Source organism: Sturnus vulgaris, chromosome 7 (genome assembly GCF_052056855.1).
Source record: "Sturnus vulgaris isolate bStuVul1 chromosome 7, bStuVul1.hap1, whole genome shotgun sequence".
Classification (NCBI taxonomy): domain Eukaryota; kingdom Metazoa; phylum Chordata; class Aves; order Passeriformes; family Sturnidae; genus Sturnus; species Sturnus vulgaris.
The window spans coordinates 631,640-654,420 of record NC_142249.1 but is presented as its reverse complement, the minus strand read 5'-3'; the positions used below and the strand labels follow the sequence as shown (position 1 = coordinate 654,420).

Below are 22,781 nucleotides of genomic sequence, written 5' to 3'. Positions count from 1 at the left end.
TTTGTGGGCTGGAGTTTGTCCTGTCCCACCCCACACGTCCCTCTTGCAGCACAAGCCTTGGGTCACACTGACCTCCAGGACTGGAAATGATAAGATCAGCTCATAGAGCTCCAACATTTATTATCATGCACAAACAATGCTAACATCTGTCCAGCTTTCAGGATAAATACACCAGCTCTCCCTCAATGCTTTCAAAGCTCATCTAACAAAGGCAGGGCCTTTTGCTGTTCTCATCTCTCTTTGAGCAGCTCTAGGAACAGCAGCTTGGTTCAGTGGGTCCAGATTGCACCACCGAGGCCAATGGCCTTCATTCCTAGGATTAAGGAACAAGTCAGCTGTCCCTGTTTTCACAGTCACTGTTTTCCCCTCAGCATGACAGTGTGAATGAAATGGTTTTCTCCCAGCACAACCAAGTCTCGGTGCAGAAGGAATTTCTTTGCTCTGTTCCTAGAGAGGCATTTTCAAAGATGTAGGATTTTTTAACACTTATCACTGCCAAGAGTCTCCATCTGGCAAAGGAGAACGGGACCTAAAAGTGCCTTCACTGCCACAGGTCTTATTAACACCTTTCCATGACAAACCTGCTGTAAGAGCCCTTCTCTGAATAAAACCCCCATTGCTCCTTTAGGCTGATCCCCCAGGATATTCTGATCTGCTTTTCCCATGAAAAGCTGCTGACAGCCAGCATCAGAGCTCTACCTATTCCTACCAAAACTATCAAGTGAGCAACATTATTGCTCCTGGAAATGGAGATGGCCTGAGGTGACAGCTTCCATGCCACACAATCCCATAGCCACCAGAGCAGATATTTAGCAATTCCTTGAAGTGCAACAATTGATACCATAGAAATAAATCAAACTACTTTCCTCACCTCACATTTGAATTGGGCCCAGAGCTTCACGGCAGCATTGGCACCAACCCCACCCTTACCCCGCAGTTATCTCCAAGCAACCACTTCAGAAAGGCAGCACAGCTTTAGAAACATGAATTGGTCCTCATCCCAAAAATGCAGAGCCTCAAATAGTCCTTCCTCTATTAAAAAGCATTAGAGGGAGACACCTTTTCAATTTAACCATTTTCTCAATTAGCACAACTGAATAAAACTCCTGGCACTTTTGCGGGTTGTAACTTCAAGCATTTGAAGGATGCTTCAAGCTTTCTAGAATGAAGCCGAAATGCTTTAAACGTCTAAGCTTGTTTTAATAAAACACCATTTTAAGATTCCTGCTTTTAAAACAAACCCAGAAACTTCTGCTAATGGTTTTCAAAAGACTTTGTAGTTAAAATTATCTTCTTTTAAATGTAATGACTCACACTTCCAGGCTGGCTGTGTGAGAAATCCACACCCACAGAGCCCTGGCGTTGCTGTCCCCTGCTTTCATGTCAGGTTGACACAGTCTTCTCTTTCCAACCAGCACTTACATCAAGCTGTGGGCAGACACGCAGAGAGAGCTGGACATCATGCTCCAGAGAGAGAGAGAGGAGTTCCTCCAGCCCCAGGAGGACCGGGAGAAGGTGAAGAAGATGTTGGCCACTGCCTATATCCAATACCTGGAAATGTTCCGGCGCCTGGAGGCGGCTCACGACCACCTGATCCACCAGCAGAAGCGGGCGGCGGTTCGGCAAGTGCTGGACGGGCTCATGGGCCGCATCCTGGAGATCAAGAGAGACATGGTGGCCCTGGAGAGCTGCGAGTGTCACTGCATGGATGGCATCCTCACGGATCTCGGGCGTGTCCCGGTAGGGCTGCCTCAACGAGGAGCTAATCATAGCAAAGATCTGTAGGGGTTTTATTTGTGTCAAACAAACCCAGCCCTTAGGGAGTTCAAACTGCCAAGTTTTTCCCAGCCCACTAACGTGATCGTCCATGCAGAGGACAGGGAAAGGGTAACACATAGTCTGAGGGTGATCACAAAAGATTTCAGGGCTTTAGGATATTTAGTAAGGGATTCTGGGGCACAAGTTATCTTCTCCTGACACTTCCAGTTGGAAGCAGCAATATTGAAAGAAACAGACGGCTCCCCAGCTGGTGTCACCACCATAATTTTGGGGGCATTGACAATGGAATGGCCTGTGCAGTGCCAGGAGTGCTGGCATCAGATGGCACTCACCTTTCTGAGCAGGGGAGGGAGCAGGTGGGACCAAATGATCCTTTGTGACCCCTTTCAATTTGACCCATTCCATGATTCCATATTACAACATGAATTTGTATTCATAGAATCCCAGAATGATTTGGGGTGGAAGGGGCCTTAAAGCCCATCCACTGCCATGGGCAGGGACACCTTCCACTGTCCTAGGCTGCTCCAAGCCCCAGTGTCCAACCTAGCTTTGGACACTCCCAGGGAGGGATCCAGGGGCAGCCACAGCTTCACTGGGCACCCTGTGCCAGGGCCTGCCCACCCTGCCAGGGAACAATTCCTGCCCAATATCCCACCTAAACCTACTCTCTGTCAGTAATAACTTCACAGCTTTGCTGCTAAGTGTCAGGAGCTTGACTCTGCCTGATTTTAATGTGGGGTGAGATAGAAAATGGGTCACTGATAAGTAAAGTGGAGTCCACTGCAGCCTGCCCTTCGTGGCACGGTGAAATCAGCACCATGAATATGACGATGAGGCAAAGTGTGGAAGCTGTGCTTTAAAAGCCACAGGAAAACTGAGCTGGCAAAGGTGGTTTACTTCTCTCGCAGACAGCTCCATCTATTGTCACATTCAGGTACCGCTGCTTTGCCAAAATCAGCTGAAATTTCTGCTTTTTTAGGATCCCAGCTCCGAGATAAATTGCCCAGTATCGTTATAGCATCATTCTGAGATCTACACACGTGTTTCTGTTTGCCACTTCACATCTGCAAATTTAGGAGAGGAATTGCCAGGAATTTCCACCAGCCTTCAACATTAATCACTGTTTTAAACTGAGAGAGTATAAACACATCTCCAGGGAAAATAATCCTTCAAATCACATTTTGAAATCCTGGGCACTGCTGTTTTCATGACTCAGCAGTAAATTCATGTGCAGCAAAAAGTTGGCAAGTCTGAAAAGTTCAGGCCTGACATCTCCTCAAAAACAAGCATAAATTCAAATTCCTGCACCATACCTTAATTTTAAGAAGGTATTAGCATACCTACCTACCACAAAAGAAATGAATCACTGAGATTTCAGGTTTTTTCCAAAGAAAACATTTTCTATACTAGATAAGAATATAGATTTATGGGGTGTTTTTTTAAATAAAATATTAAAATATTCTTGGTAACAGATCAAAATTACTGGAGAAATAACTTCTGTTTCTCAAAGGATCTGCCCAGAAAGGATTATCTCCAGTCATTCCTTTCCCTTTATTATCAGTGCTAAAATGCTGCAGGATTGGAGGCAGAGGACACAACATTTTATACCTTATTTGCTGATATTGCCTATTTTGTACTATGTCACTGCAAGGCCAATTTTTCCTGTTTCTCCAGTTCTGTACTTTTGTGCAGTTGCCTTCCAACACCCAGTCACTCCATTTCCTGGGGTAATTGTGAAGGTATTTGGATCCATAAATCCCATGTGGAGCTGGGAGTGGCTAAAAAGCTGCGAATTTGACTCGAGGTTAAACGTCCCAAGCCCGACTTTGCAGTGCTGCACCCCAAAAAGAGATGATGAAGAGAAGCAGGCTCCCCACCCTACCAGCCTAGCATCGAGGCTTTGATCTCTTATTTCCAGTCCGTAAAAGTCACAATCCAGAATCACTTGGAATTAAGGGCCAGGTGAGACATCTGAGATACTCCTACACTGCCTCTGCTCCCTGGCAGCCTAAAAATCCTCTCATCCTACAGGAGGGTGTCCAGACAAACACCTTGATTTATTATATCTCCAGATTTTAATCCACCCAGAGTGATTTGCACTCAGAGTACAGCATATAATCATTTCCATCAACCACCAAGGGTTTTGGAAGGTGCAAACAGGGAGCTTAGCAAGACAAATACTTAGAAACTTTATCAGACTGATAAAATCATCAGGGATAAGCACAGCCTGACTTGGAAGGTTTCTTGTGGTGTCATGGTAGGGATGTCCCTCAGTGTGCAGCTGAGGGAAGGGGGAATGGAATTGGGAGAAATATAAATCAGTTACGTATTTTTAATTACAGCAATTAGTAAAGACAGGCACTTCTGCTCATGTCTGATTTTAACAAGTGTCTGAGATACCACAGTCATATGCAGACAATTTGTCTACAGCTCAAAATTCCTGCAAAAACCTCTAGAATTGTGCTTTGGTTCCTTGTAATGGTAAAAAACCATCAGGAGAACAGATCTGTTTTTCCTGTTGATTAAAACAAGAAGTGGGATGATCACACAACCAAAGGTATTCAGCTCGGTGGAAATCATGTTTAAATTTTTAGCAACCTTGCCAAATATTTTAGCGATTTGATAATGTAATTGAGCCATTATAAGAAGAAAGATTTCTGGGCTCACATGGTTCACAAACTGGGTTGATTTATTTGTTTTTGTTGAATTAGGCCTAAAGTAATTGAAAAGTAACAGCAGCTGTTACAAAGGTCAAATTCCCCAATACTCAAAAATATTCAACAACCTCTGTCCTTATTTTATTGCTTTGTAAAGGTGTTCAATTAATCAGTAATGTGTTTTAACTAAGTCCTAAAAAGCATCTTATGACTTTCTTTCTCCAGGAAGACATAGAAATACCCATCCCAAAGTATTTTATTAAAGAAAACCTGAGAATCCTGCAGGAGAGGGAGCAATACCTACATGAGATTCTGCTGAATGCTGGTTTGCTAGAACAGGTAAACGTATCCCATACCTACATATCATATTGGATTTGTTTAGTTTACAGCCACATGTGTCTGAACATGAGACACTGAAGTGAGAAGCGCTTTTACAGCAGTGAGGAAGTAAAAGTGTGTTTACAGATAAGGCACAAGCAGAAAGAAACCTTAGATTTCCCTGTCAAACAATATAGATTCACATCTCAAGCCTGGGTAAGACTGAAATGATTCTACTCTGCTTGCTGTGTGTGAGAGTGTCAGAAAGAGCAGCACTTTGGCCAAATCAATGCTTTATTTGTCTAACTAACTCTCATCATGCAATTAATCCAACTGAAACCAAGCTGTCCTGGCCCGGGATTCCTCACTGGAGCGGGCAGAACTCGAAATTCAGGTCAGCACAACTGTTGGCATTGACTTCTTTATAACCTCTGAACAATGAGTGTAGTTTCCTCCATGCAGCTACAGAGCTGCAGCTGCTGGGAGGAGCAGAAAACTGAGTTTTGGCAGAGCAGAAGTCATTACAGACAAGAACATGAGCACTGCAGTGAAGGCTGTCTGGATTTGATATACTTGTGACCTTTTGGGAGTGGCATGTTGACCCCTGAAGTAAACAACTGTGCCTACATGCCTGGGTAACTTGGATTCATGGATGTTGTAGCCATAAGAGACAGTGCTGATGGCCCACTTAGTCACACTGCTGCCCTGAATTCCCCAGCAGTGATTGTGCCTGTTGATCCCACAAAATAACAGAGGGAAAGTCCCCAGGGATGGAAGCAGCCCCAGGCAGACTGAGCACAGGCTTCCCTGCTAGAGGCTTTGCTGGGCAGCTGCAGTGCTGCCCTGTTCCTCCACAGGACAGCTCTGGGTGAGTTCTCTGCTCTTCTACTCACCCTGCCTTGCTCTGGGGAGATCCTGTTTCAGCACAGTTTATCCTGGAGCCTTTTTGTTCCCAGAGTTCTGCTCTTGCCCCTTTCCAGCGTGGCATCCGTGAGGGATGAGGTTTGTCTAGTGAGCAGCCAGCTCAGCCAGAGCACCAGGCTCTGGCAGGGTCCAGCTGTCACAGCCAGAGAATTCAATAAACAGCAATAAAATAACCTCACCCAGTGTAAAGCCAGTGTCCTGTGCTGCACTTGCAACTCACTCACTCACCCCTGGGATTGCTGCAGGGTTGTCAGCACTTCTGCACCTCGTCCCCTCAGAAAATCCTGGCTGCTGTGTAACCAACTGGAGTCTCCAGTGTCCGTGGCAGTGCTGTTAGGAGCAGTCCAACATAAGTCAAAACCAGTGGAGTTCATCTCAGGAATCTGCACATCATATGTGTAATTCTGTTCAGGAAATCTATTCTATGTAACTCAGTCCTAGAAAGCCCTGCTGAAAGCAAGTGCCACACAATAAAAATATAATAATTAAATATGAGCTGCCTCTAGTTGGGAGATGAAGATCAAAGGACACTAATTCAGGTTTTCCATGGGGAGCATGAGGTTTCTCAGGAGTGAGAAGGGGGAGTCCCTTCTGTTCTGATCCATTTTTCCCCTCCAACTCAGAGCAGCCCCTCCTTCCATTTTCATCAAAAGAACTGCAATCCCAGCAGCACATCCCCAAACCCTCCCTTCAGAAAAGGAAAGGAAAACATTCCACAGCCTAAGAAATTCTCCTTTTAGAGGGACAAAGCCCCATGGCTGTGTCTTTTTTCTCAAATGGATCAAGTTCAGCAGGACTGCATGAGCCATGCAGCTTTCCAGCAAAGCAGGTTTTCCTCATCAAACATCAACAGGAGTCTCTGCTCTTTGTTTCCTGAGATATCATTTTCTAACTGAGGCAGGCACTTAACAAAACATAACTTTCCTTTGCTCACATAACTTTCTTTTGCTCATTCCTTTTTTTGGCTGTGCTGTTGAAGGAACCTGTCATGGCCATGACACTTGAAGAAGGCATTAAAGTGATCCAGGTGGCAGAACGGGCTCGCCAGGGCCGTGCTCGAGCGGCATTCATGAGGAAAATATACCTTGAAGAGAAAAGACAAAGTCAAAAACAGGAGAAAGGGGCGGGTAGAAATCCAGATGATGCTGCCACTTGCATTCAAAAGGTGAGTTTCTTGTGCAGTAACAGTTCTGGCAAAGCCAAATGACAGTGTTTTGGTCAGGAGAGCAGCAATAGATGGAAACACAGCTCACAGGATGGGAAGCTATCTGAAATGGTCCTTTTAAGGGTGTCCAGCAAAGTGAAATACATCATTTAAACCAATTTAAAAAATGAGACAGGACCCTAGATGTAAGATCAGTGGAACCAGTCCTGCATTGGCAATGCAGGATGACTTTGTAACTTAGACGTTGTTTTTCCATTCTGATTTTTATGACCTCAGTTACTCTTTCTGGCCTCCCCTTGGAATTCAGTGCTTCTCTGAATTCATGCCTTTTTCTGTGATCTCCAGGGGAAGAGTTCATTCCATATCTAGAAAAAAGGACAGAGGGAGGTCAGTGCTGAGTTCCACAAAGAGTCCTTGCACATGAATAATTCAGACAATTCAGCCTGATGAGAGCAGGAACTCAGCCTAAATCTTAAGTCTAAACTTCATGAAGCAGTGACAGTTTTCAGAAGCCACCCAGAGCAGCATGAGGGGATAACAAACCTCAGCATTTGTTAAAAAAAAGAAAGCAGATGGCAACCTGTTAAAAAGCAATAGTTTCAATTGTATATTATGCCTTTCCTTCCTCTATTTGTTTTTTCCTGTGTCTGCCCCAGAAAAGGAAGCTGTACCAAGGCCCATTTATCTCATTAGAATTTTGTTTACAATCCAGGTTTGGCGTGGGTACCGTCAGCGCATGCAAACAGAGAAACTGAGAGAGGAGGAAATGATATTTCTGGGCATGGTAAGTGGGGCTGTGCCTCAAGAACATAAAATGCCACACTCTGTTTGTTCTTCAGGCTTTTATAATTCAACCCAAGAGGAGAAATTAATTTCTGTGATTCCTCCTATGTTAAAAGGAGTCTCCAAGGAATACAGAACTCAAGTGAAATGATAAATGGCACAGGAGTAGCACAATTTGTCTTCTGCTGAATGGGTTTGTGCTGTCCATACATTCCCCAATGTGTGCGGCAGATGTGGAAACTGGCTGTGGAGAATTTGCCCTGGGTTCCAGGGAATTTGACCTAGGCATGATCAGCAAGGGGATTTTATTAATCAGCTATTCAGTCATGATTTCAAGACTGGTGAGCTGCCTTATGTCTGGAGTAGAATTCATGAAGGTTGGAAAAGCCCTCTAAAATCAAGTTCAAGCATTAACTCAGCAGTGTCAAGCCCACCCCTACCCCATGTCCCCAAGTGCCACATCCACACATTTTTTGAACCCTTCCAGGGATGGTGACTCTACCACTTTACTGGACAGTCTGTTCTAGTGCTTGACAACCCTTACAGTGAGCTAAAATAATTATTTTCTCCTAATATTTACTTAAATTAAAGAAGCAAAATCCTTTTCTCCCACCCCTTTGCAAGCCACTGCATGTGTATGTCAAGAGCAGGGAAGAGAAACCTAAGAACTGGCATGTTCATCCAGCAATATTTCTTTAAGTCCATATAAAATTAATCAAAATCTTCCTCACATCACACTGCAGAGGCACAGAGAAGTGAACAGCTCCCCATGGTCAGTTAAATTGCACAGGAGTGAAAGAAAAAATTAAAGCACCCTTTCCCCAAGGAATCTGTTCCTCCCACCCCCTTCCTTGCAACAAACACCTGAAAAATAAGGATATATTATTTACTGTTGACATTTTTTTGCCCCCTCCAAGTTTTACAGGCACTGACAGGTGTCAAGCCTCACCCAAGTCCAGCTGCAGTAGCACAATCCTTGTACCAAGCTCAAGTTCTAGTAAAGCAGCAGCACATCACAGAAACATTCAGCACTACTCTGCATTTGTTAAGTTTATTTATGCTTCCGTGTTCTACAGTTCTTAAGTGATTAATTTATAAACTAATAATTTAATTTTGATTTCAAACATGTTTTCTGCTTTTCCCAGGCCATTTGGGGAGTTTTCATGCCCAGCAATGGAATTGCCCTTAGCTGCTTTATGGGGTTCTGAAAACTGATTGTGCCTAGAGAATACATCTCACATCAATTAAAAATAACATTAATACCTTACCTTTAGGAAGGAAAATGTACATTGACCTAAGCTTTGCCATGTTAAATACTGGTAACACCTTAGGGATTACTGCCTTTAGTATCTGCTAGTCTCTAACAGCTAAACAGAACCTTGGGTGCCAATTCTGCCTCTGTTTAAGACAAAACTCCCAGAGATTTTAACTAGTGCAGACCTAAATACTTGGGATGTACTGAAAATGAGTTAGAAATGGCACCTTTTGCAGAACAAGGGATTGTTTCCTGTCAAATCCCATGACTTTTTTGTGGAGTCCTTAGGAAGGAAATCTAAATCTGGCATCAGTTATCTGAGGGTTCACAGCCAAGGCCTCATTTCATGGTGGCCAGTGTGGGAGGAACTGGTGACTAGGATGTGAACAGTCTGGTTTATGGGGAGCATCATGTAATCTGTATCATCAGAGGGATGAAGGGAATTAAAACCAAACACATTGAGTGCATTCAGTTCCTGACCTCCATTTAAAAGCAAGAGAATTGATGTTTGCTTCTCTGCACTCTGACTCATTGCTCTTTATCAAGTTTATAATCAAAGCATGTGGGGGAAAAAACAGATAACTCTAAATAAAATTTTAGAAAATCTGTTCATCTTTCCAGGGTTTTTATATTCCTCTTTCCTTTCCCTGCTGCATTCCCTTCCCTGGTCTCCAAAGGAAGCAGACATGGGTTCCCACTGATAGATAGGCAGGGAGCTCCAAAGGTCAAGTCCCTTTGATGTATGATCACGTCAGCCCTCTAAAAAATGACCACAGATCTTCATGTGTAAATATGTTGAATTTGCTTTTCTAATGCTGCACGACTTAGATAAATTAGAAGACCCAACCATCCATTACTCCAAGTCCATCCCAAAGGAGACACGACTTTTGTTGTAATAAATATAATTTCTCGTATAATTAGGGCTTTTAAAAAAAAAAAAGTCTGTGTTACTTTCAGACAAAGACTGCTTTGCACAAAGAGATGATCCATATGAAGTTCTGTGAAAAGGTTTCTGGGAAAATTCAATTGTGTTGGCCTAAAAAATAGGAAAATAAGTGTCAAACCCAAAAGTTGTCCAATCTTCTGCTTAATTCAATGTTATTTTCTTTACTCTCTACTTGCTTCACAAAAAATTTATGTATCTTTTCTGGAATTCGATTCGATTTCATCTTTTGCTTGATGATGGAGAGAAAGCCTATGGTAGAGAGATTTTTCTTGGCTCAAAAGTAAAGCCTCATTATTAATATTATTTATTAAAGCCTAATTGCAGAAACAGCATGATTCCCTCAGCACACGTTCTCCAAAGCCCCGATAAATCACACTTTGAGGTCCCAGTTTCATTTGTGAAGAGAAGCAAGCCTCCTAAGAGCACATATATCTTGATAACTGTATCCTGAGCTGCTTCCTGATCTTCCTCACATTCCTGCCACAGGGCTGTTTACTGCCAGCTCCAGCACGACCACCAGAACCACTGCTCCAGGCACAGGGTTGTGTTTAAACCACATTAATGTGGCAAGAAAACACACACGTGCTGTCTGAGCAAACCTGCATTTCCCTGCTCTGTTTTACCATCCCAGCTCCATTTAACACTCCAGGTTTTTCAACTGCTCTGTTCTTCTGGCATTTATAGATTGCCTGTCACTAAAAACCCCATTCAGAGGTTATGATTGTTTAATTTTGCTGCAGAGCTCAGTGCAGCTGCATATGTGAGCTGGCTTTTGGCAGCTGTTGTGTCTCAGCATCGCACAGAACAACCCCAGCCTGGTCCTGGATCCACCCTCAGCACTCTCCTGCAGGAAGTTATACTTATAATCTCAGAGCACAGGCTACTGGAAAGAGGAAAGGCTGGGTTTAACCTAAAACATTAGGATAAACAGTTTGCCATCAGGCTGATTTATGAGGGGGTAGGAGGATGTAAGGGAACAGTTGGCTTAAAGCAATTAGGTGGGATGAACACGAAGCCAGCATGTGCCCAGGGGCACCTGGCCTGTCTCAGGACTAACGTGGCCAGCAGGAGCAGGGGGGTGATGCTTGCCCTGTGCTGGGCACTGGTGAGGCTGCTCCAAGTGCTGTGTCTAGTTCTATCTTCTTCTTCTCAAAATATTCTGGAAGCAAGACCAAAAAATTCTAGTGAATGCTTTGTAAGGCCTCTGTTGTGTCTGGATAAGTTAAAGTTTGCCACCTGCCTTATTTTGTCAGGGTGTTCCAATGCTGGCAAATAAAAGTTGTTATTGAACCGCCTGGGTTCAATTTTGTTGTTTCTGCACCACTCAGAGTAAATCAAACTACCTTTCCTAAACCTGCTGAGCAGGAATTAGAAGAGTGCAGGAAAAAAGAATACAGGGAGACAAGTCCCTCTCTCCACCTGCAGTGCTCTGATCCATTTTCCCCCAAGCCTCTTCCCCCTGGGCTGGGCTGACTCAAAACAGCCTCTCCTTCCATTTTCATCAGAAGAACTGCAATCCCAGCAGCACATCCAGAAACCCAGCCCTTCAGAAAAGTCAACATTCCATAGCTTAAGGAATTCTCTTGGTTCTTTATGTCAAAGCCCCTTTATGTCCTTTCTCTCAAATGGATATAGTTCAGCAGGATCCATGAGACACATGGAGACATTGTGGCTTCCCACTGGAGCATCAGGTTTTCCTCATCACACATCACCACACCAGATTCAGCTTCTCCTAAAAGTCCTCAGAAAAACACATCTCCCAGGATGTCAGACTTCCAGGATATTGCAGGGTAAGCCAAACCCCAGTTTAGGGTCTCACAGCTGTCAGTGTACACTTACACAACTCTATCCTGAAATTCCAGCCCTTCCCAAAGAGTTAGTGGTGCAATACCTGCTGTTCCATGATTTTCTTACATGGTATTTCCAATATCCTTCCTTCCTCCATATCCAAGGCCAGCCTGGATGGGGCTTGGAGCAACCTGGGGTAGTGGAAGGTGTCCCTGCCCTAGCAAAGGATGAAACAAGATGAGCTTTAAGATCCCTTTTTAGCCAAAGCATTCCATGATTCCATGATCCTTTTCACATAGAAGGATCTGTGTGGTGTTAAATAAAAAGCTCTTCTTTCCTTCTTACTTCTTTCAAAACAGACCCTAATTTAGGCATGTTGTCTTGGTTAACGCTTTATTTATATCCGAGAAAACATTCTGCCAAACATTCCTCCTTCTCTGAATTCCTGATAAATATAATTCATTTCATCCAGTCAGAAAAAAAACATAAAAATCAGCATTTCCCAGAATAGCTTTCTGTGTAAACATTATAGACTACGGCTAAATAAATATTATACAGGATTTAACAAACTACAAATTCCATCAAGTGAAATTAAAAATATTTCATCAGCTCTTCAAAGTGGGCAGCTACAGTAGTGGTGCAGATCAGGCCTAGTTTTGCCAAGCTCCAAGATTAAAATGACTTTTGCTTGTCTGGATGTGAGCACAAAGCCCTCTGTTATTTCACATCTCAGCAGTGATAACTAATCTGTCCTGTTTTCAATAGAAATTTTAAGCCTGCTTATTTTTGAAACAGAAAGACTTTGGGAAGAAAGAAGCATGCTAAATAGTCTGGTTTTCATTGGCTGCAGTCATACTAACAATGAAATCACTGCCTTTCAGAGCCCAAAACATGCTTTGCCAGGTTTAACAGCGTGCCCGGGTATCATATCAGAAATAAACATAACCAAAACGATATAAACTTATCTGGCCCCACATGTAAATCTTTTAGCCAGTCCAAATTTTCTTCCAAAAAGGTGTTACATGTAAATATATTTCTAAATATATATTAAATAAATCTCTAAACCAACCATTTTCAGTATTTTTTTAGCAAGGCCTCCTACTACAAATGCTTTGTTTGAGTGCATATGACAATTACTTTAATTGGCAAAGCCATTGGAGTGAGTCAGAGAGTAGGGAAGCTTTAATGAATGCAATATATTTTGCTTACTTGTTCCATTTTTTTGTGCCTAATTTAGGAATTCAGCCATATAATTGATGTGGCTATCACCATTTGTGTACCGTGGAACTTCTATTAAAACAATTTTCATTTGGGGGGTTGAAACTGGATGAGCTTTAAGGTGCTTCCAACCCAAACCATGCCAGGATTTTATGGTTCACAAGATAAGAGACCTCTTTAAAATCTTCCCTCAGCCAGACAAATTACATTGAGGAAATAAAGCAAGGACATAGGTCAATCCTATAACAAACTTCTAAATGCAGTTTGGATCACAGTTCAAAATTCAGTAGAATCGTATCATAGAATCACAGAATGATTTGGATTGGAAGAGACCTTAAAGATGATCTCATTCCACCCCTTGCCATAAGCAGGGACACTTCCACCTGAAGAATAATAACTGCAAGTAAAGAACAAGACCCCAGCTGCTCTGATAGTAAATTGTTTTAGTCTACATGGCTGTGTAATCCAAATATTTAAAAAGAATAATTTCACTTTCACTACTGGTTAAAATAAGTAACTATTACAACTACTTACTTTACAAATATTTGGAAATAAAGCTTCTCCCCCAGAGAAGCAAACTATAAATATACTGAAAAAAATGCAACACAACTGGTCCACCTTTTGAAATCTTACAATTATGGGCAATCCCGGCTGTGGCAGAACATTTCCTGCAGCCCCATAAAACCAGGGAGCATGTGCTTCAGCTCTGCTCTTCCAGGCCTACGACAAGAAACTGTCCTAAATTAAGTACCCAGTAATAAAAGCTGCAGTAAATCTACCTCTCAGGCATAATAGGGACGTTAGCTTTCCCACATGGAGTGAAATGAAATGTATTTATTTCACTGCTACCAAGCCTCTGTCCCTCTTAATGGAGCAATTGAGGAGCAGTTAGTTCCACAGCAGGGCCTCCTCCTCCTCGGTGAGGAAGAGCAGCCCCGAGCATGCTCAGCCAGCCTGCACACCTCCAAGTGCTTTCTGATGAACAATCAAGGCTCTGCTGGGGAGCTGAGTCAGCACTAAGTCGGGGTTCCAGCCAGGAAGGGGATCTGAGCAATCCCAGTCCTGAGCTGGGAAGGGAAAACATCCCAGTTTCACAGGAATCACAGAGTGCTGTGGTTGAAATGGGATCTAAAGATCATCCAGTGCCACCTCCTGCCATGGGCAGGGACATCTCCCACTAGCCCAGGCTGCTCCAAGTCCAGTCCAACTTGGGCACTCCCAGGGATCCAGGGTCAGCCACAGCTTCTCTGGGTACCCTGTGCCAGGGCCTGCCCACCCTCACAGGGAAGGATTTCTCCCTGATATCCAATCTAAACCTTCTATCTGTCAGTTTGAAGCCATTTCTCCTTGTCCTGTCACTCCAGCTTCTTTGTAACCTCTTCAGATACTGGAAGGGGTTCCGAGGTTTCCACACAACCTTCTCCAGGCTGAACATCCCCCACTCCCTCACCCTGTCTCCAAATGGGAGGTTCTCCACTCTCCTTATCGCCCACATGGTCCTTCATCCCACTGGCTTACCTGGGAGGTGTAGGGAATCTCCTCTCTTTCATCCCACTGACTTACCTGAGAGTGTAAGAAATATCTTCTCCTTCATCCCACTGACTTACCTGGGAAGTGTAGGGAATCTCCTTCATCCCAGTGACTTACCTGGCAGGTCTAGGGAATCTCTTCTCCCTTCTACTGGTGCATTGTCCCCTTCCCTAAAACCCAAATTCTTTTGGGGAACGAGTAAAGAACAGAACAGAAGAATCTTATCAGCACACTCATGACTGATGAGTTGGAATAAAAGTCTCTTTTAGACAAATGTCCATTTTGCCTTATTAATTTAAACAAGGATTTTAAAGACAAAGCCCATCAAACATTAGATAAGCCTTTTAAGTTAATGGACCATGCAGTTCTATTTTCCCACAAACTCAGGAATCTTAATATTATGTCCTATTTTTACAGCAACATCAATTATTAATATGTATACTTTTGCTGACAGAGGACCACACTAAAAATGTGAGTTTCGTTATCCAGTTCTGGGTCATTAACTGTGAAAAGCTTGTAAATATAATGGTTTATTCACATGGGAAGCCTTCATTAAGATGCATTATTCTACAACTGATGTGGCAGCATTGCATTATCAAGTTCACTGTCTCCATCTAATATTTGTAATTTGTTTCTAAATGAGTTGCTGTTTGTAGGACAAGTTAACAAATTTGAATTTCACATGGCCAGAGAAATTTCTTAAAGATGGGAAAATGCTTCTTCCCCCAAGGAAAAGCTATTTATTAGCATCTTCCTGGAGAATGCCTCCCTTTGATTCAGAAGCAGGAACATTAGAGGCGCTGAGAGAAGGGACGTTAGAAATAAATTGGCTTTTGCCTTCCTTCCATGCACATTAGAGGGCTATGGAAGCACACTCAGGATAACTTCAGAGCTCCACAACAGCCATGTGGAAACATGGAAAGCTCTTCCATGACACTGTAAGGCACAGGGAAGCATTCCTGCTGGGGCTGTTGGAATTCATCCTCTCTCTTGGCACTCTCCAGCCATTTCACTTCCTACTCCCTCTTGCATCTTCAGATGGCCAAATCTTTTTCAGACCTATTTTCTTTTCAGTTCTGCTTGTTGAGAAGAGAACAGAACCTCCATCAGGGCTGTTGGAGAGATTCTGTCTCCTTTTGAAAGCCCAAGAGCGCCTGAAGATGAACACAAGGCCCCAGGTTGTGCAGTTGGCTCCTCATTCCTGAGACAGGGTTAGGAATGTGTTAAACTCTGAAGCCGGTGAAGTTTAGGGTGACACATACTTCTGTGATTAGGTCAAGAACGCTGTGGACAAAATAAAACAAGATTAACAGAGCAGCTTTCTTCAGTTGCAAAGCTGGAAGGTATCAGTTATGCCATTCATAGCTTATTTTCAAGTGTTTTAATAGTCTAAAATATTTTATATCATCATTTACTCGACAGAAGAAAAACATTTTCTATGAAAATTCTTGACAAATGTTAGAGAACTGACACCTCCATCCTCTGGACATCTTGTTACATCACTTCAGCAGCTCCCACTGCTCCAGTGACTGTATTTTGGTTATGTTGCTTAGTTTTGTCTAGTTCATCTTGTTCTCTCCCGAATTTATCAATTAATTCACTTCCGTGAGCATCCACACGCTTGGATCAGTTCTTATAGTCCAAGGAAACTGTTTTTAAAATAGTCTCCATTTCACTTGTAAGCCCAGGTACACAAATTCTTTGGATGTCTCTCATCCTTGTTTTTCTCAAGTCCGTTCATTTTTGGTTTACATGACTGCATTGATTTCAAAGTGACAGAACAGAAAGTCAAGCCAGCTGTACATTCACCTGTGCTGTTTTATTTAAAAATCAAATGTCCATGGCATGAGGCCCTCACTGCCAGTCAGTGCTTTCCTCCTCCCCCAGAGCAGGAGTCAGCCTTACCTTCCTGACATGTGCTGGCCTCCTACTCTTTCCATAAGCAGGGCATGCTGTGTCTGTTCCACATTAGCCAGCCCTGAGTCCTTCAGGCCTCATTTATCACAGCCAGTTCAGCTGGGCTCTTCATTTGGTGCGCCCCTCGCCCATCACAGCTGGAGTGTGTTATTGCCAAAGAAGAAATCAGGAGGACTGGAGGAAAAGACGAGAACACAGAGTCATCAACTTGCCCTATTCTCTTTCATGCTTTTCTTTAGGGAAATGTTGAAGGTGAATGGCTGGAGTCTTGTTCTAGAAGTAGTTCTCATTTCTTCTGTTTTCTTGTAGTAAAACAGACTCTGGAAAAGAAAATTAAAGAATAAAAAAAAAAGGGTAAATGCAACAGAGCTTCTCACAAGCTGTTCTGCAGGTTTATATCTGTACTTCAGCCTTGTACTTGGTGCTGAGTACAGCTCATAAACTCCCATTAGCAGATGTATTGATAACTGAATAGTGCTCAGACAGGGAGCTGCACAAATACTCAGGGCTTGGCTGGGTTTTGCCAACCAGAACATATCCCGTGGCCTTGTTTTATCAGCATCTGAGCCAGCTGGTTCAGAGCTACCTGGACTGTGTCCACAGCAGCTTCATAACTCTGGGCTCAAGTGTAGATATGGGCTGTAGCAATTCACTTTTTGAGATAAGAATTCCCTACTGCTGATCTTATGTTGGCACCTCCTGCTTGCCAGTTCAAACAGCTCTTACTTCATCTGACTTTGGGACTGGTGAAAGGGAGGCTGAATAAATTCACAGTGGGAGAAACTGGTCGTCCAAGACTCCCTCAAGATTCAGAGGAGAGCAGCTTAGAGGAGCTGCAAAGATTGGAAGGAGGAGCTCTGCTGCCTGTGCTGCTGCTCCCCACATTGGTCTGCTCCCACTGTCCACCACTTCCCTTGCTGTGGACCTCAGCTGCTCCTTGACTGGCTGATCCACCTTGCTACAGTGGGAAATGAGTAACCTGAGGAGGTGGGAGGAGAGGAAAAGACAAAATGGATTCTTTTCCACGTTCTAGGGAGCTGAAGCAGTTCACTGCAGACTCAGGTGAGTGCCAGAGCCTGAGGAGAAGGGAGGGATCATGCACCCAGCAGTTGAGGTGGTGCAGGAGCTGATCCTTCCCAGCCCCAATGAACTGCTCACTTGGTGCCATTTCACCTTTAAGTGTTCAGGCTGTGCTGGAGAGGAGCCTGTCTCTCTCCATCAGCCACAGATGAGCCTTCCTAAAGCTGCAGGCACCCTCATGCCCATCTGATGGGAATTTCTCAGGAATCCCCTGAGGATTGCTGTAGGGAGACAAAGAGAGGAGCTGGTTTTGGATGTCAGTCTGGAAAACAGGCCTTGTGGGGGCTCCTCTGGTTTCCAAACGAGCCCCTGAGAGAGCACCATCACATCTGGCTGTCCTGGGCTTCATTTAACATCAGCATGGCAGACAATGGTGAAATACAAATAAACACTGTTAATAGTAGCTGTGTTGTACTTATAAATAGGTGCTGGTGAGGGGGAAGATTGGAAACACTTGACTTCCCTGAAAACTGGGAATTGAGCAAAGGTAACATCTCAGGCTAAAAGGCAGAGCTTGGGGTCACATATTCAGGACGGGAACATGTGCAGCCACCTTTCAAAACCACACTGCTGCTCTTATTTCCTCCTGAATATTTTCTCCCTGGTGGCCTTGACCGATTCCTGGAGCACAGTGAGAGTCACACATCCCAGATGCAGGGCAGGCAGTAAATTGCTTTCCTGAATGGGGCCTCTGTGCTTGCTTTGGACACTGTGGGATCCCTCTGGGTGCTCGCTGAAACCAAATTTGCTTGGCACTTATTAGTGATTTTTGGAACCTGGTGGAAGCATGGAAAAACAGAGAATAACAGATCTTAAATACAAGCTGGCCAAAGCTTTGACAGAACTTTTTGTCTTTGCGGGAGGCCTCTGGAACTGGGACTTGGAACACAGCAGAAAATACATCACCAGAGCAAGAAGAATGCAATACTGGATTAGTCTGAGATGTGCCAGTTAAGGACAATTTCTATATACTCTGAAGTTGAAAGGCCAGAGCAAAATTATATTGGGGTTCATTTTCATGCAAACCAAGCTTTTGTTCACATAAGCTGCCACCTATATCAGTCACTAACTTTGAAAAGTAATAAAATCATGCTACAAAACCAGATTGTCATATTTTCTCCTCTTTTCCCTTCTTAAATTTGCCATGCACCATCAGACAATATGATTAATAATTCCCAAGTACATGAAAAATACAATTTGTTCCAGAATTAAGAAAACCCAAAACCTAAAATGACAAAGCTAGTTCACAAATTAATCTTTAAAATAGATTTTTCTCTACACTTGCAAGGTAGCAAAAGCTCATAAAACACTAGGAACATCTTAACTTTATCAATGATTGTAAGGTGAAAAATACGGAGTTTCAGCCCACCCACACAGATGGGCTTTTTCATGCTTCTGTATTTGAATACCAGAAAGACTTTCATTTTTCTCCTTCACACTACATGTGTAAAATCAATCACAGAGCAGAAATTATTCTAAGACTTGAAACTGGCTGAGAAGCCCTTCTTTCCAAGGTTTTTAGATCATGGGAATCTTGGGGAGCTGTGATTTTTGTTACAGTGCTTGGGGGGGTTGTTTATTTCTTTGTTGTTGTTGTTCTTCAAGGGAAGTCGATTTCCGAAAGGAGTCTCACCAGCTGCAACAAAATACCAGGAAACCACTGACCACGCAGTGCATGTAAAAATTTCAGTGCACAAATTAAAAACAATACTGGCTAATTTAAAAGCACCAATGGGAAGTCCAGACATTTGAAAATTCAATTAAAAAATTCTCTGGCACCCTTCTGACATGGATAAAGCTGGCATTTGCAGAACAACAGCTTTCTCACCTGTCTCATTGAGATGCCGGGATCCCACGCTGAAAAGGTTGTTTTTGTACATTGCAATGTTGTTAATTAATGCTGAAATACCAACAATAGACCATTGTGTGCATCCAGGCACTTTTTATGAGCTCAGGGTTGGTTTTTTTCCTGGCTTCCTGCAAGTAAATTAAGGCTTAAGCTGAGATTCACTGTCAACCTGGCATTCCAGTAAATATTAAGTTTCTTTTCATTCATAACTTTTATTTTCTCCTCTCGTTTTCAGAGCCTGCCTCCTGACGTGGAGGCAAGGATCAGTTTGCAGAAAGCAAATGTCCTGCAAGGTGAAGTCCAGGAAAGAGAGGACTTTTCCTTCAGACAAGAGCTGAGGGAAGCAGAGGGGTCCCACATCAAGGAAACCCTTCAGGACCAGATCACCCAGTGCTTCGTCGAGTGCCGGTGAGCAGAAACACTTAGCCCTTCCTCACTCCATTTGCCCCAAAGAACCTGATTTTGAGTTCTTACAAACTGCAAAATCCGTCTTTAAGGCAGTGGTGCCAGTCCCAGATGAGGAGTTAGTTCTGCACCAGCTGCAAAGCCCAAATCCTGAGCTGGAGGATTCCTGACTGGGGAGACCAGACCAGGCATTGCTCCTGGCAGGGGCCAGAGGTTCTCCTTCAGTCACTGGCTGTGGATCAGGTCCACAAACATTCCAGTGGGACACCTTCACGTTGCACATTACCTTGGGCTCAGTCTTTGGAATTACAAGCAGCACACTCTAAACTCCAGGAACAGTGACTTTTCTCCCCGTGTGAGTACATGAGGTTTAAGAGAGAGAGCTCACTCTTCCATGAGATGGAAGTACCATTATTTGCCATAGCAAATCACATCACGTCACTGTGACTGCCATCCTGCTGCTGGTATTATACAGCAGCCCACATGAATCTGAAGCACTTTTGTTCTTGAGGCCTGACCTTGGAGCCACTCCTCCAAATGTAACTTCACTCTGCTGATCTCAGTGAAACTTCACGTCTCAGTAGAGTTAAGCACATACTTACACAGTTTTAAACCCAGTGCTGACACCTCTACTTCTCTCAGGAAGTTTACTTCAGCTGAAGAAGTTTTGAGCTTGGCAATTCTGACACTGGAAACCTCTTGAATATAGCTTGGTTTTATAATTTTATGGATTTACCCCATCCAGAGGATTAGTATGTAAAAGTAAATTGGGAAGCAACAACCAAAACTTCCAGGATTTGGCAGCAAGGTTTCATTTGCTCTGCATAAAGCTGTTCTGCAAACTGTTTTTGTGTCTTGAACTGCTCAGTGATGTTACAGGGCTCATATTTGTCCTGTGGACCAGTGTCATATCCATTAATCTTTCAGTGTTTGCCCAGGCTACTGGACTTGCCTTCAGCATGCAGTTTCCAGTTGGAAACACAAATGTATTCTGATGAAATCCTGCCCTGTTTGTTCCTTGACTCCTTCAATCAGGTTTGGGCAGCTGTGCTACAGTGCTGCAGTGAAGTATTTGTTAAAAAGAATGATCAAAAATAGCACTCACCACACACAGGTCTACCACAACCTATTTCTATTCTTTCTTGCACTTTTGCCTCTTACAGACTCTCAAGACTCCAGTGTTTTTTTATTCTCCTTTAGAAAGAGCTGCTGGTTTTACAAACCTCAGTTATTGCAAAGCACTTTCCCATTCCCTAAATCAACCCTCTCCCAGGGACTTCTCTGCACACTCCTTGAGCTGCCATTTCCTGCCATTCCCCACAGCTCCCAGCATGTTCTGAGCTACAGGAGGATCTTATTCCCTTTGCTTAATATTCCTCACCTAATAGTCAATCTCTACCATAGGTCAATCGTGACCAATTAACTTGGCTGTGGAGCTGGGGGAGGACTCCCTGAAACACTGCAGGAACCAATGGCAATGTTTCTGTAGCAGATTAGCAGGGAACAGGCAATCTCCCAGAGAACCAGGCTGAGCCATAAACCTCTTTAAAGACATTATGAGACACTATTAGAACTTAAATCTGGTCCACAGAGACACTTAACAGCAGAGCCAGCCAGAAGCCTAAGCCATCCAAAGGATCATTTGAGGAAGCTGAAGCCATGGTTCAGTGGAGGGAGGTGGAGAGGGATGGCTGAGAGGGCAGTTTGTCAAAACTCCTGCTGCCTAATGCAGGGAGCCCTCAGTCTCATGTACCTGTCTAGGGTGGAATGTAAAGTGCTGAGCTTTCTTTTTGTAGCCCTGACAAGCAGAATGGGCCTTCCTTGCTACACTTCTATCTCAACTTTAGGTGAGACTCAAGGCTAGAGGCACACATCAGTAGCCCAGCATATGAATACCTGATTAAACAAACTATAAGGGTTCCTTAGCTACCCTTTTCTGGCCTGCCTAGTCAGGTTCAGTTGTCATGAATCTCATCTAGATTTGAAAATTAACAAAGATTAAAGCAGATGTTGGAATATAAGCACCACATCTTCTGATTTTGAGAAACTTTATGGATAATCCTGAGCAAGGGATTATATTAGATGGGACTAAGATACACCAACAGGGTGCTTAGAGATAAGCCTCGAATCAGGCTTGCTCTGCTGCATTTGAGACAGGGTGAGAAAACATCTCCCTTCCAACCTTGTACAATAACCCAGCCATCTGAAGCAATGTAATATTTTAACAATTAACCATTTTCTATCAAAACGGGCTGATTAGGCTTAAAACTGCTTTTTGGCTCAAGATGTGCAGTTCTGTGGTCTGCCTGAGAGCAAGGTCACTGGTGGTGGCAGAGGGACAGTGGCACACTTGTTGCAGTCAGTGTTTGATCAGAGAAGCCCAAAATGGTTTGGGCTGGAAGGGAACTTCAAGCTCAACTCATTCCATGGGCAGGGACAGTTTCCACTAGGCCAGGTTGCTCCCAGCCCCATCCTAGTCCCTGTAACTCTCTTCTTTCAAATGAGCTGTCTGTCATGATCCCTAAAAACCAGCAGTGCACGGTTCAGCCAAGACCAGACAGCTCTCATTGACGAAAGCTCTTTTGGTGATTTAGCAGATGAAATTGTGCCCCCAGTGAAGGCAGTGGGAGAGCTGCCATCAGCTCCAGCACAGGCTGGACATGGCCCAGTGCTGGAGTTCATTTCAATCTGGCTGAGTGAGGCAGGGATTTACAGAGCAGAGAGGAATCAGAGCGAGCTGCCTGCAGTCCTGCTCTTCACAGCAGGCTCTGTCTAAGTGACCACAATCACTTCCCCACAAACACATTCACTGGCATCCAAAATAGCTTTAAAAACAACAAAAAGATCAGCATATTTCCTCACAAGGGGAGAGTGTGTATGTCCTGCAGAGCCAGGCTTTCCTGCCAGAGAACTGGGAGCTGTGTCCTGCTCAAAAGAGAGCCAGGTCTGAAGTGTCAAGATCTGCATTAGTTATTACCTGCCAGGATATATTTTGGCTCTCCCCTAAGCCAGTCTGTGAGATCAACAGCTAAATGTAGCTTATAAATTATTCTTCAACTAGGCTTTTCGACAGAGTTTGCCATTTTCCACAGTCTATTAAATAAACAGATAAAGGGGAACAGAGATTCTTTTGAATAAATTTTGCTGTATGGAGTAGAAAGTAAACC

At 43.6% G+C, this 22,781-nt stretch overlaps 1 protein-coding gene across 4 annotated transcripts in view; it reads left to right on the top strand.

Moving 5' to 3' along the window:
• Positions 1 to 22,781, top strand: part of DRC11 (dynein regulatory complex subunit 11) — a 98,103-nt gene that overhangs the window by 8,967 nt on the left and 66,355 nt on the right. For all 4 annotated transcript variants that reach the window (XM_088167532.1, XM_088167534.1, XM_088167533.1 and 1 more), the window contains exons 2-6: positions 1,416 to 1,740; positions 4,662 to 4,775; positions 6,658 to 6,843; positions 7,556 to 7,627; positions 19,445 to 19,617. In XM_088167532.1, coding sequence (XP_088023658.1) covers positions 1,416 to 1,740; positions 4,662 to 4,775; positions 6,658 to 6,843; positions 7,556 to 7,627; positions 19,445 to 19,617 — 870 coding nt within the window. The remainder of the gene's footprint in view (positions 1 to 1,415; positions 1,741 to 4,661; positions 4,776 to 6,657; positions 6,844 to 7,555; positions 7,628 to 19,444; positions 19,618 to 22,781) is intronic.